The 15,087-nt window shown below is 50.1% G+C and overlaps 1 protein-coding gene across 7 annotated transcripts in view; it reads right to left on the reverse strand.

Moving 5' to 3' along the window:
- MYLK (myosin light chain kinase) overlaps nt 1–15,087 on the reverse strand; it is a 181,978-nt gene that overhangs the window by 90,540 nt on the left and 76,351 nt on the right. For 6 of the 7 annotated variants that reach the window (XM_069475118.1, XM_069475117.1, XM_069475116.1 and 3 more), the window contains one exon: nt 12,337–12,489. The exons of the other annotated variant lie outside the window; for it this stretch is intronic. In XM_069475118.1, the coding sequence (XP_069331219.1) occupies nt 12,337–12,489 (153 nt within the window). The remainder of the gene's footprint in view (nt 1–12,336; nt 12,490–15,087) is intronic. 7 annotated transcript variants of the gene reach the window in all.

Raw genomic sequence — 15,087 nt, forward strand, 5'->3', positions numbered from 1 at the left:
TACTCACACGGCACAAAATTCACAAGGTAGCAAAGAGTATGTGTAAAATGTCCCTCCCACCTGTCACCCGGCTACCAACTGTCTCTCCCCAGATGCAACCAATTTTCAGTTTCTTCTTCATCTTGCTGTAGATGATCCATGTTATTTTATCTCTCATAACACAGAACTGAAGAGCTTCCCCATCATTTTCTATGGTTGTGTGGTGCTCCATCACCATCCTAGGGGATTTCAAACACCCCAAGAAAGCCAACGACACTACACTCGTTAGAATGGCTAAAAGCAAAAAGATCATCCCAAGAATCGGTATTGGGAGGCTGTGGAGCAACCTGCGGTTCTCATGTACTGCTGGTGGGAGTGTAAAACGGTACAGAGCCATTTGGAAACAGTTTGGCAGTTTCTTAAAAAGTTAAACATATACTTCCCTTATGATCCAGACATTCTACCCTGGGTATTTACCCAAGAGAAAGGAAAGTATGTGTTCATGCAAAGACCTGTATACAAACATTCATAGCAGCTTCATTCACAATAGCCCCCAAATGGACATGACCCAAATGTCTATCAACATATGAGTAAAGGAGCTGTAACATATTCATACAATGAAATACTATTCAGCACCAAAAAAGAATGAGCTATTGAGAGATACCATAACAAGAATGAGACAAAGAAGGAATATATATTGGATGATTCCATTTATAAAAAATTCTAGAAAATGCAAAGTATAGTGACAGAAAGCAGATCAGTGGTTGTGTGGGGCAGGAGATGGGGGGCTGGATTATAAAGGGGCAACAGTAAACACTTGGGGGTGATGGAGAAGTTCACTTTCTAAAATCACAGTGGTTTCATTCATGTATACATATGTCAAAACTAATCAAATGAAACACCTTAAATATATGCAGTTTATTGTATATCAATAATACCTCCATAAAAACTGGGAGGAAAAAAAATCAGGCTCTCTAAGGGGGGGGGCGGAGAGAGTGCATCAGTGAGTCAAGGACGAAAACTGGAGCAATGTTCTGGGTGCAGGGCTGGCCCCTCACTCCCATTCAGTCCCCTGTGGAGACGGATGAACAAAGAGGGCTTTCACCACTCTTGGAATCCTTCCCCACCTGGGCTCTGCCCTGCCTGCAGGAGCTGAAGGGGAGGCGGCGCAGAGTGCCTGGCCGGTGGTCTCCTTCCCACACAGCACAGCCCGGGGCAGGATGAGCCCACACCAGCCCAGCTGCTGGTCTCTCCCAGGCCAGGCAGCTCTGACTTTCAATAATTCCCTTTTTGCTTTTTAGTTTTCTGTTTTTGGCAGGTGCAGCAGTTGAGATGGGGAGGGCTAGGCTATCTCTAACTTAAACTCTAAGTTTTCGGGGAAAGGGCCTCTAGTATTTTGGGTTCTTATTTGTGGCACAGGGCCACAAATACCAGACCTTCTTTAGGAAGCAGAGCCATGGGGATGTGTTCCCAGGGCGTGTTACATATCTGGGCAAGGCCTAACTCCAAAGCTGCCACTGAATGTTTATCTGTTGTCACTGAAGACAAAGTCAAGCCCACTGCAGAGCTCTCCGAGCTCAGCCTCTGGGAATGTGGGTGGGGAGAGGCCAGGAAGGCCCAGGAGGCTGGAGAAAAACTCCCCCCAAGGCAGGTGTGGTCTGAAGAGCATGGAGCCCGAGTCTGAGAGCAGGTAACACCACGATCCCCGCAGAAGAGGGATTCTCAGGTCCCCTGCTGCCCTCTGTGCCCCTGACGCAGGCTTTGCAGCCTTCAGCGGAGGGCAGGCAGGTGCCTTGGCAGAAGGCCCTGGGAGTGGGCGTCGGGGGCCCAGTATTGGAAATGCATAGGTCTGTCTCGTTCCTCTGACTGGGCTGCAGCGCTCAGGAAAGCTGGCTGCCTCCGGAGAGTTGAGGAATTTCCTGTTTCGCAGACTGACAAGGCTTGAGGCTAGAGGACAAAATGTTTTCGCCCCTCCAGTGTACTCCCTGTTCCCCCTCTCTGTGGTTTGAGCTCGGGTTCCCAGCCTCAGAGAACCCCATAAAGATGTGCTCTAGCTCCTGGGTGCTGCAGGACGCCAGCACCGCTAGCTCGCCCTTCTTCACGCCGGTGGCAGTCTCCTCTTTGATCCCACCCTCCTCGCTTCTGCCCACAGCCTGTTTCCTGGCCTGGGGCTTCAGCAAAGCCAAGTTACCCTGGAGGTCTCAGGTACTGGGACTAAAAACCTGTCTGCTCCTTCTCCCCTGGGAGCTCAGAAGCGCATGTGCGAGGGTGGCTTCCCACTGGTTCTCTGCAAGCCTGAGGTCTGCCTGCAGCTGTGGAGGGGACCCGGGGCCAGGTCCCTGCCTCTCTGAAGCTCAGCTCCTCACCTGCCTCTAGGGGTAGTCAGAGGGTCATCACAGGACTTTGGGGAGTTCTAAAGGGATACTATGTGAGAATACTTTGTGCAACCATGCGGTACCAATGAGAACATCTGTACCAGGCTGGCCTGAGAACCGACTCAAACCCACCCACGGGGCTCGCTTACTCCTTGGGCTCATCAGCAGCACATAACCAGCGGAGAGTGGGCCTCACTGGCACGCTGCAGACTCGTTTTGTATGACCTGAGGCAAGTACCATTAGGAATACAAATGTGTTACTTAAAAATACCATGGGGTATATCTCAAAGTAAGTGGAGAACCAGCTTTCATGGCCACCCGCCCCCCCCCTCCCCCGGAGGAGATGAGTGAGAGAGACTGAACTTGGGGGAACTGGCCCACAGCCAGGCCGTCAGCTCCAGTGCCACCCATGGCCTCTGCCCCCATTCTTTGTCCCCAGGGCCCGATGGCATGGACAAAGGGAAGGCCGGAGTGATTGGGAGTAAATGTTCAGAATCTGTTCTCAGACCTGCAGGAACGGCGCTCCCAGCAGACGCAGGGCGGGGCACGTGGGCTAGGGTGACCGTGAATCCAGACCAGCACGCGGCTGAGTCATCCAAGCATTCACCTGCCCCCAGTTCTTCCCAGGCTGAGAAACCAGCCAGCCCTCCCCACAAACACACGCTGCAGTGGGGTTAAGGAGCCAGTGAGGATCTCAAGTTCCGGGCAAGCGGCTTCCTTTAGGTAGCCCAAGAAAAGCAGCCCTAACTAGAATCCTGAAACCCTAGTCCCTGTCCTACCGCCACCGTGCTGATAGGCCCGGACAGAGAGACCTGACTAAGGAGAAGTAGCTTGTTCAAGGTCACAGAGCCAGTATAGACAGACAGGGCCAGCATGTTATGTACGCATCTCTTCAAAGGAAATCAGCTTTCTCCAAGGTGCACATGGTGAACTCTCCATGAGGACAAACATACTGTCAGCTGATGCATATCCTAGATCCTTGACAACCAAGAAAAACTAAAACAAAACAGAGATAATCCAGGTTAAAAAAAAAAAAAGAGCTCTGTGTGTGTGTGTGTGTGTGTGTGTGTGCGCGCATGTATTTCAATCAATCCAAAGCCAAAAAAATTACTCTGGCTCATCTGTGGCCTATAGACTCTATCATTTTATGCCCACTCTTCTGTGGTCTTAGGTAAAATGAGACAGATGGAAACCGACCTTCCTAACTCATGGCTCTACTGTGTGATCCAGGCAAGCTTCCCAACCTAAGCCTCAGTGTTCTCTCCTATCAATTGATGATGATAATATAATACTGACAAATGTAATGTATACATCATCAGTATAATGCACAGTAACACTGCAGGTTTTAGATGATTTAAAAAATATGTAAGACAGCTAGAATAATATCTGGCACATAAGAAGTATAAAAATCAATGTTTTTTGACTTTCCCAGGCCAACTGACTTCTTTGGTTGGGCAACTCTACCTGACAATAGCTATTAATACAATGAGAAAAGTTCTCCAGACCAGGATCTTCACATAAAATCATGCAGGAAGGGAATGAACAGCAACTACTGAGATAAAATTATAGCAATGATTCCTTATAAAATTTAGGATTCTAAAGGATGTTCATGGCTCATTTGGTGTTATCCTCAGCATCCTTGGAAGCACTGTGCAGATGGTGTCCCCGTTTCATAGTGGAGGGAGCAGAGAAGCGGAGAGGGAAGCTCACCTGCCCTAAGATCCTGGGGCTGAAAAGGGCCAAGGGACGGGGATGCAGCTAGCCAGGTCCTGGTCTGGGCACTGTCCCTCATCTGTCCTGAGAACAGAGGCAGGACCCCTCAATTCGGTAGGGAACTTTCTGTCATGGGTCTTGTTCGTGTTTGGGCCCAGAGCCACCAGTGAGCCACTGCGTCACTCCTCTGCAGGTGTCCTCCAGCTTTCCTCCAGCACCATCCTGGCTGGGGGCCAGGGGCGGAGGTGAGAGGCCCCCAGTGGCAATGCTGTCTCAGGGAGCCTGAGTTTATTCCTCTGGGGACAGCATGCACTGGCTGTGGCACACAAATAGCAAGGGACAGTTCTCTGGGACCCAGTGGCAGACTTGCTACCCGGCTTTAATGGGGCCAGACTAAATATGTCCCAGGCTTTTCCCACAGCTGTGCTTCCTGCTGCTCTGCTGAGACCAAGCCCAGGGAGGGCTGAGTCTCCTGGACTGACCGGCCTGGATTAAAGCTCTAAAGCCAACTTGTCCGTGACTCTGGGGTTTGGCCTTGGCCATCGCCTCTCCATTCACGCACTGACTCCGTCATCCAACTGGCTGCCACTGCTCCATTTTGAGAGGATGGAAAAGTGTCAGACCTGTCCTCTAATGGGAAAGACAAGAACTAAGACTAAGAATAAATGGCTTATAAAGCAGTTTACTGATGAGTGAAAATGATGCCATAGAGACTAAAGCTGTTAATGGGACCTAGGGAAGGAAGCAGGAGAAAGAACAGAGCAGAGAGAAAAAGAAAAGAGAAAGAGGAGAGAGGGAATGGCGGGTGGGAGGAAGGAAACGAAAGGGCAGGGGAGAGAGAGACAGGCAGATATGCACACACACACACACACACACACACGCCTCTTTATGATCCTACGGACCCACAGAGTTTTTCCTTCCTGGCCATTTTTACTATTTTACTATTTTTTACTATTTCATTAGAAGTTGTGCTTTTTTACCCCCTATTGTTACCAGGGGTTTTTACAATGCAGTTTTTCACTGACACCTGGGTTTAAATACAGCTCACATCAGTGGGACTCAAGAATTTTGGACATAAGTTAAAAAGGGTAGGATACAGACTCACGGAGATTCCTCCGATCCACGGTCGAGGTCCAAGCAACTGTGCCTACGAGTATTGTCCACAGTATTTGTTAATTGTTTATTAATCAAGAGAAACTATTCCTCAGCCCACATATTCATAGCTCAGGAACACCGGTCAGGGACAAACTTCTATGTAAATCAACCCGAAGAAATTCTTTATATTCTAAAATCAGTTTGCACTCTGAAAAGATACCAGCCTTGCTCATTTCCTTAAAATCTTTCATAGAATCCTAATTTCTGTAGAAATCTGCGTATGTCTTCTTTCTTGGTTCAGCCACAGCAAACTTATAGAGAGCTGCAACCCCCAGGGATACGACAAACGCTCCCACAATATGAAACCGCAGATGCCTGGCCAGGAGGACACGCATCTGAGGTTTCATCAAAGCGCTGGATGCCACGGTAGTCATGTCCTGATGGGCATGCCGACCTCAGTACCTCCCTCCTGGCTGATGGAGAAATTAACCACAAGAAGTTGTTTCTGAAGACAGTCCCTAGTCATGAAATTAAACATTAAACTATTGCTCTAGTGAAGCAAAAACATCAAAACAATGACTTATCAGGGTCCCAGAGTAGCAAAGCAGAAGGTACAGGGCTGAAGCCGGTGGACACCTAGTTCTGCTGCTTATTGGTTGGGCTTCTGTGGGCAGCTGGCTTAACCTCTCTGAGTATCATTTTTCTTCATCTGTAAAGTGGAGTTAATTCAAAAGCATCAAGTAGAGTTGTCACGAAAATTAAATAAAACAAGCTAGTTTTCTGGCCAATTAGACTTTTTCTATTAAAAAGAAGATTCCTTCTTAAAAACACTAACTCATAGTGGTTTTAGTTTAAAAACACTAACATGAATTGATATCCAATATGACATTTTGGAAGCTCTTATTTAGAGAAAGAGTTAAACATCCACACAATGGGAGCAGTTTGCTACCTTTCATACTAGTTTTTCTTATACAATAACCAGTAAAACCCATTGCTCAAAACAGTGCCATGAGTGAGGCCTTTAGCTCTTCCTGGACTTGACATCAGCAACCCAGAGCAACCTTTGTCCCAGGGCTGGCCATGATCTCAGCGTCTCCCTCTACACTGTGATAATTCTCCTTGTTCTTCCTTTCACAGCCCTTCCTTTTCTTTCTGAGTTTAGCAGGAAAAACAACTCAATTCTGAATTTCTCCTTAAAAGTGTTTATTTTCTACCTGCCAACTTTTGCTGGTCAACCTGCTGCTTTCCGAAGCCACATGGTTATGGATCCAAATTTACATTTAACACACATTTGCCTTTATCTTGGACGTACTGAAGATTTTCTTTAGGCTTTTAACATGAACTATCTTCCTTAGTTATTACAATGCAAATACCATTCCAACAGCAAATCTGATTCACCCCAAACCCTGTTATACTCTGGAAAGTCAATAAATCACCAAATGGGGGGAGTTCTGGAAGCACAGTTCTCTCCTCTTCCTTTACTTGGAGCTCAAAATCCAGCATGGTCCAGGGATCACAAACCAGTCTTTTCCGTTTCCAAAATTCCAGGATCATTAATGCTAGGGGACTCATCAAAGGAGGGTTACTTTCCCCCAGCTGAAGTGCAACCCAGCTCCTGCCCATTTCCAGGGTGTTTATACAAGCTGCAAATCCCCAGGGAGGTATCTGACTTCCTTTTCAACACAAGTCTGTCTCCTAACCAAACAGAACCTACTTGGAGAGTCAGCAAAATGGCTACTTTTGTGGCATAAAAAAGGATTCTTCCTCCCATAGGCTTTCCTCTTTTGGCCCGCTTTCCTCCCACTGATTTCTCCAGCATCTAAGAAGCAAATGGGAGGAGAAGCGTGCAAGGAAAAGAAGGAAAGGAACAATGACGTAAGACAACCCAAAAAAGATCTCTGACCAGTAATAATAGGGTTGCTAGGCGGGAAGCAGGGATCATTGCAACCACAGCCTTCTTGCTGTCTTAGAAGTTATAATCAAACTCTAAACATAAAGGTACGGCATCCAAACCACCCAATGTTCCCTCGCAGCGAGAGCTTGGAAACCACACTCTCCATCACGCTGTCATCACATGGGTCACATTTGGCCACTAGGAACACAATGCTGCGATTCTAGATGGCATTGTTGACCAAGGGCTCCAAGCAAGTCAATGGTGCGTATGATCTTCTACAGGTTGTAGAAGTAGACAGTTATAAATCTCTATAATTGTCCAATTAGTACAATGAGGCTCAAGTTCTATGATAGGGCCACAAATGTACACATATGCACTTGCAAGTCTTTCTATAACGTGAAGAACCCACAAGGTACACAAATCTAATTCCACACTCAACCTATATGGAACTAAAGTATTGGCTGTAAATTGATTTAACATTTAGTCAATTGCTTGCCTTCTCAGTTTAAAACTTGTGGACAGATGTTTTGGATGGACTAAGGCTCTTAACATATATTTTAAAAGACAAGTTAAAACCAATATTTATTCTCCTTCAATAAATTTCTCTTTAGTCAGCATAAGTATTATAAAGTTGTCAGTGTTTACAACTCATGGAGGGCAGGGTCATACCCTATGCCAACTGGACCGATAGTGTAGTGTCCAGAGTCCCTGTGTCTAACTTGGGTAGCGAGGAGGAGGTGGCTCAGAACTGCCCCACAGAGCGCCTGGCGCTAATCCGAAAACACACAGTGCCTCTACGGATGCTGCCGTTGCCAAGCAAGTGGCTGGATGCACGGGCGCCTGTTGCCTTCTGTAGGGGCTCCGCGTTGAAACAAATGCTCTAATAAATATGCTTGCTAAATTCTAATTTTTACTCTAGAGATCAGCTTTTTTTCCTTTTAACTTACACATTCTATGTCCTTAGGTGTCTCTAATAGGCCCAGCAGGTCTTCAGTTAAATAAACAAACCGTTATGCTGAGAAACTGCGTCAAAATGGGGCACAATTAGCAGGTTATACATAAATCTAGTCACTTGAGAGTTTTAGCCATGACAAAGATACTCTGGAAGGACATAAACTAAAAATGCTCTAGCCCAAAGGAGTCCCCCCGACTACCAGTCCAGATACAGTGAACTATTTACTCTGTTTCAGATCTTCTGGGCTCTGCAGGAATTGGATTAATCATTCTTCAGGCTCCATCCTCAGTCAGGAGGGAAGACTGTCATTGCCAGGTTAACTATTGAGGATTTCCCCCCCTAGCTTGTAAGGAGGACAGAAGGAATATTTGTTGAGGGACTCCTAAGAGGTAATTTGTGGATTTCTGGCACTATCTAATTGAGCACCGAGCCCCAGACAAGTGAGGAAGAAGAGGGAATGCCTCCCTGCACTGGGTGGGGGGTCCAACTACCTCAGATTGCTCTCTCACTCGCTGAACACGCGCTCCCATGGCAGGGCCTGTTCTATACACAGTAGGAGACGTGGTCCCTCCCTGCAGGGAGCTCAGAGTCTGGAGGAGAAGACAATTAAGCAATAAGAGTAAAATTAGAGTAAATTTTCACAGAATAAAATGCTTTCTCCCTACCCTGAGAGGCCCTGCATGACATACCCTCTCTCTGAACTCACATTCTGTCACTCTGTCACTTGTTCACTTTGTGCCAGCCACAGTGGCTGTCTTGCTGTTCCTAGAATAGGCCAACCTCATTCCCCAACACAGGGCCTTTGCACTTGCTGTGCTGCCTGCCTGGAGCACTCTTTCCCCAGTTCATTGAAGTCTCTGAGGCTTTCTTTGTTACAACAGTTTAAAAGTCCATGCTTATCAATGCCCATACCTGCTTCTTTTCTTTTCTTTTTTTTTTTTTTAAAGATCGGGTCTTACTCTGTCACCCAGGCTGGAGTACAGTGGTGCAATTATAGCTCACTGCATCCTCGAACTCCTGTCCTCAAGCAATTCTCCCTCCTCAGCCTCCCAAAGTGTTGGGATTACAGGCGTGAGCCACTACACCTGGCCCCTGCTTAATTTCTTAATGGCACTTGTCAGCATTTGAAACTGAATCAGGTAACCAGGTGTTGATTCTTGCCCACATCCCCATCAGAATGGAGACACCAGGAAGGCACAACCCTTGTCTGTCCTGTTTCCGCAATTTCCCCAGAACATGACTGGCACAAATAAATACAGGTGTTTAGTAAGACTGATTGATAAACACGTGCAATAAGAGAAGTAATGGGGTGTTAAGAGAACTCATTCTGGGGTGACTAGGACAGGCCTCCCAGAGAAGGTGACGTCTGTGGGCGTTAGCCAAGCTTTTGGGAGGAGAGGGTCACAGAAGAGGGCAGGTGGACAAGGCACGTTAGAGTGGCCACAGAAATCGAGTCCGAGGCGAAGGACCCGAGAAAAGACGAGGGAAGGGAGATACGCTGCTGAATGGCGCCATCTCGTGGCCAGAGCCCATGGAACAGGTGCGCGAGTCTACGGCGGCAGGTATCTGGCCCAACACCTCCCTTCTGGGATTCTCAGGTTCTCTAACCCTTGCCAGACAAACAAAGCTGATCCCTTGGTGAAAGCACTCGTCAGGCCTGGCATTATAAGCCGTTTTGTCTTGTTTAAAGGTAGGTTCTGCCGGACAATCCTCATAATAGCACATCCTTATTGAGCACCTCCCATGTTCTGGGGCCGTGGCATGTGTTCACTCGCTCAGTCCTCACAGCGCTGCGAGGCGACCACAGTACTCCCATTTCACACAAGAGGAAGGTGACAGCCGGGTTGCAGGGCGGCGGAGCAGGACTCACACCCCAGCAGTTGCCCACATCCCTGCTCCCCTGCACAGCCCGCTGCACAATGAGGGTAGCAGAAGTGAGACCTGCCTGGGGGCCTGGGGGAGAGGCCGGAATAGCAGTCAGTACAGACGGGACAAACGGCTCCGCCGCAATCATCTCCCCACCCACAAGCTGCCCCAGAGGACCCAGAGCCAAAGGAGCTGCCAATAAAGTAAGAAAAACTCCACAGCTGAGGATGGTGCAGGAAGCGGGCTTGCGCCTCCTGAGTGCCGTGGGGCACGGTGCCAGGGGCGTCACCGTGCCAGGCTCGCCCTGCCCCAATCCTGTGCTGAGGCAGCCCGAATGCTGCCGGGCCCAGGCGCGCGGCTGCGTCTCTCGGCCTCGTTCACCATTTATGGTATCTGAGCCTCTGTCTGGCTCCAGGGCCAGCAAAGCCCCACGTCGGGAGGGGGTGCTCACTCCTGCAGGCCCAGGCCTGTTCTTAAACCGCCCTGGCAGAGGTCTTGCCTGGGACCTCTCTGTGTCCGCTCTAAAACCCACTTGGATGGCCCCACCCCCACAGGCCGGGGAGTGAGGAGGATGGCCCCAAAGAGTTCTTAGTCCTTCATCAGGGACCCCCACCTCTGGGGGACTATTAGCTCAGCTGGGTCACTCTAATCCAATCTAAACACAGGCAGCCGGGGACAGACGCTGGATTAGCTGGGCTCTTGGCTGGGGCGATGGAGGGAGAGTCTCAGAGAATGGAAGGCTGGGATATCGGCCCATCGTGTGCCATTCTCTCTCTTCCTGCCCCTTACCAGACTTTGGGGCAGGCCACACTGACCCCTAAGAAGAGCCCCATTGTGGGAAGGGGAGACCTGTCCCCTGGGCCTAGGAGATGAGGCTCTGAGCAGCTCTTGTTTCCTCTTAAGTCTCATTACTACAATTTCTTGACACCTTCCTCTCCCCCAATGAGCCATGAAGCTAGAACCATGAGGGTAAATGGGGTAAATGTGTAAACCAGAACGCCAGCTGGCAAATTCCCAGGGGCCAGAGCCGGGCTCTGGCCCGAGTGTGGAGGCTCCCTGGAAGGCAGGGTAGACCAGTTCACCCCGCCATGCCCAGGGAGCGTGCTCGCTCCTGCCATAGGGCTGCATGGGGCCAGCATCAGCCGCACCCTCCATCAGTGCCGTCCCTTTGTCCCTGAGGGACGAACACTGCCCAGCTCACGGTGGCCAGTCCCCGACTTTGGGCCAGGGGACAAGCACTCTGAGAAAGGGCAGGAGGCAGGAATGAGCATGGACTTGAAAGTCACAGGACCTGGGTTCAAAAGGCCAGCCTTGCTGACTAGTCTGGTGTGCTTAAGCAAGGTACATTAACTTCTCAAGACTTCCAGACCCTTCTGTGTGAAGTAGGGACAGTACCCCCATCCCTGGGCTGTTGAGGTCTCAATGAGGTGAGGGGAAAGTATCTAACACAATAAGCAGCAAGTGTTTTTTCCCTTTTCCTTTTCAGTGAATCCATCTCCTGTAGCCTCCCAGAAGGCGGCTCCTCATATTATAGGGAGACTCTCCCGAGAGGCCCGAGGCCTGGGGGACAAAGAGAGAGGAGGTGTGGTCTCCTGCTAGTCTCATGGGGACAGCAGACACATTGCACCCAGTCCCAGCACCCAGAGGACCCAGTCATGCACAGGAGCTGGGGCCGCAGCCCTGGGTGAGGATGGGAATGAGGCTTACCTGAAAACCCTGCACCCAAGAAGCACCTCTCCGGGGACTGTCACCATGCCCGCCAATGCCACAGCCCAGACAGATCTGTCTCGAGTCTGTGGCTCCCCAGGACTAAGTGCGTGGCTGATCAATGTATGACCATGATAATCAGATTACTGGACATCAGGCTGGTGAGGTGTAAACACAAGCCTGGGGTGGTGGGGAGAAGGAGGGGCAGAGGGAGGAGGGATGACCCATGACCCTCTGGAAGCCTCAATACTCACACTGTTACCCAGTGTCCCCCGGAAGGCAAGGGGTCATTTGCGAGGCCCTAACTGCTAAGGGAATATGTGAATACTCCTCCTGACTCTTCTTGCAGCATGTGAAGTTTTCTTTCTACCAGAGCGGGAGGTCCTAGAGCCAGGGGAGCCCTTGCCTCTTTCTCCCGCATCTTCCCACAGCCCCGGGGGCAGGGGGTTAAGGGGTGGGGAACTGGCCACTCTCATGGCAGACACTTGTCACTGTGAACTCTTGGAGGCCACCTCCTCTACCTGCCGGCCTTCAGGTGCTTTTTAAGGGCCCTCTCCTCTGTCTCTAAGAGGTTTCAGCAGCCTGTCCTCTGTTACAGCAACTGCCTGCCGGTAGCGGTGTGGGGCAATGTCACATGCACTTCTGGTCCCTGGATTTCAGCCAGTAATACCATTTCTACTAAAGTGCCCTTCCTCCAAAGCAGATGTGTGTGCAGGAAAGGTGTTTCTAGCAAGGTAGCCAGAGGCTCCTACCATGCACGGTGACCCGGGCACTGCAGGACACCTGCCCCAAGGCATTCTCAGCCAGACAGGTGTAGGTGCCATCATCCTCTGGCAGGGCGTCCTGGACGTGGAGCTCCGCCACGCCGGCCTCACAGGTGGAGCGAGCGTACTGGATGGGCTGCCCTGCAGAGGAAGCACAGGGAGGCTCAGGCCAGGAGCGCCCGGCGGTGGGACGGGAGCCCTTCCTCAGCAGGGCTGCTGCCGTCGTGATGCCGGGGCTTGTCATGCTTGCTCAGATCCACTGAGGACTACCAACGTGTCAGCCCATCCCCAGCCAGCTGGACAGAGGCCCATGGGCTGGGAAGGAGACGAAGGGAGGGAGTAATTGTGTGGGGTGGAGGAGCAAGATGGGGCCAGGACAGGGGAGGAGATTCTGGAGGACTTTAGAACACAGGGGGGAAGGGGACACAGTTTGGGGCATTCTGTGCTAAACAGTCTCCAAATCCACATCTTCCAATTCACGGAATTCTGAGTCTGGAAAGAATCTTCCAGGGTCGTCTGGCCCATAGGCCAGCTTCGGGCAGAACAGACCTTGCCCCGACTGAACACGAGGCTCCCAGCTCCTTTCTGATGTCTCCAGAAACACTGAGTCTAGTTCCCACCATAGATATTTATCAAAAAGCAATTCTGTATCCACAACCTAATGCTGCAGTTAGGTGCATTTTAGGGCTCACAGAAAAGATAAACATGAGAAACTACAAATGACTCTGGCCCCTTCTCCTCAGAGTCCCTTCCATGAGAAGCCCTTTATTCAGGCCACATGAAGTCCTACATGGAGACAGGAGGGCACGCGATGAGCTTCAGTGGTTGCCCTAATGCTGTGCGTTCCTGGGATTTTATCATTCCAGGATGTGACCTTTCATTTCCAGGGGGAAAAATCTCATCACTGAAGATTCTGGCCTCAGCGCAGGAATGTGTCCATTCGCCATATAGGAAGCTACTGTCAGTTTCTTCCCTTGCCAGGCCCCAGGGTCCTGGTTTGCACTTCATAAAGTCGGGGGTGGGCAGTAGGGGAAGGAGAAAGTACAGAAAGAAGTCCTCTCCCTGCGATGCAATGTTTTCTTCTGCGCATAACACTTCATGTCTCCATGACAGCTTGGCAAAGAGGCCGCCGCGCATGCCATCGCGCCGGAGAGAAGAGAGTCCTCCCAGCCTACTGCACTTCATAAAAGTGGGGTGAGAGCTGGGAACGGCAGGGGCCAGGATCCTGCCACTGAGAGGATTAAACACCGTTCTTTGTTTTTATTTTTTGTGACAATGACACCCGCAAAACCTCTCTTCCTTGAGAAAACCATTACATTCCCTGCCTGCTGCCAATGCACCTCCACTGTCCAAACATGTGCTGACGAGCTTTTTGAGAGCTCTCCTTTTACAGGAGCGTAACTCATTTTGGCCCCACAAACGTGGGATGGGATGGAGGCCCCCGCAAGGGCCGTTGGCTCAGGGCGCGTCAGAAGTGGGAGACACTGAGCTCTCCCAGCTCGGAGACGGACTGGGTGGACCAGAGTCAGCCGCCAAGTAAACCCAACTTGAGCACAATCGCCCTCTAGTGGAAGGATGAGGAAACTCCAAGAGTCACCAAGAAGGCACAGTCCTGAGAGGCGTAAACTACAGGTCAGCAAACCACGGCTTGTGGGCAAATCCAACCTGCAACCTGTCTCTGTACAGCCTGCAAGCTACAAATAGTTTTCACATATTTCAAGTCGTTGGGAAAAAAAAGAATATTTCATAACATGTAAAAATAATGTGAAATTCACATTTCAGTGTCCATAAATAAAGTTTTATTGCAAGACAGCCATACTGATTCATTTACGTACTGTCTGTGGCTGCAGTATGAATACTGCAACAGTGGAGCCGAGCAGTCGTTAGAGAGACTGTGCGCCTGAAAAACTGAAAATATTTACTATCTGGCCCTTTGCAGAAAATGTTTGTTGACACTTGAGCTGGACAGAAGTGAAGCTCTCTCACTCAGATCCACTCTTAGTCCTCATGCCCATACTGTTCCAACCGCAAGGAGGCTGCCTTCTTGCATTCAGTTGCAGGATCCAACCGTTCTGAGGAACGGAGGGAAGGGGGACCTCCATTGCCACTTGGCCACCCAAGGAGACTCCATGTAGGAAGACTACGTGGCACCTCCTCTCGCTCATTCCAGATAGGCTCTGCCAAAGCCTGAGCAAACCACACCAGCAAGGGAGGCTCACAGGCGGTCCGTCAGTGATGCAGACACTACTGGGGACTATTTGGTGCATGAGTGACGGGTGCCACTGCCCTCTTCAGGAGCCTGTTCTATCCGACGTGAGAGCTGGCTGAGGCCCCGAACCTTCTGTTCCAGCCCATGTCCTCATCGATAAAGACAACAGCACCCAGACAGGTGAAGCGTCCAAGGTCATCTGACCACTGCAGTGCAGAAGGATGAGCGCCTGTGTCTCCTGACTTTCCGCACGAGCTCTTTCACCCTCCCTGTGGGTCCCCAGCGTAGTCCCTGCTCAATCTCATCAACTCAATGGACTTAATGGACTGTTCGCAGTTCGAAAATCAGAGTTGCCCCATACTTGTGAAATTTAAAGGCCCTTTTTAAAAGAGAAGGGTGAGGCTGGTCCAAGTGCAGTGGTGTTTACAACGAATTGATCACAACCAGTTACAGATCCCCTTGTTCCTTCTCTTGCTGCTTCACATGACTAGTCTTTAAAAAAAATGGGGGAGGGTGTGAAAATATATGGT

Source organism: Eulemur rufifrons, chromosome 7 (genome assembly GCF_041146395.1).
Source record: "Eulemur rufifrons isolate Redbay chromosome 7, OSU_ERuf_1, whole genome shotgun sequence".
NCBI classification, from domain to species: domain Eukaryota; kingdom Metazoa; phylum Chordata; class Mammalia; order Primates; family Lemuridae; genus Eulemur; species Eulemur rufifrons.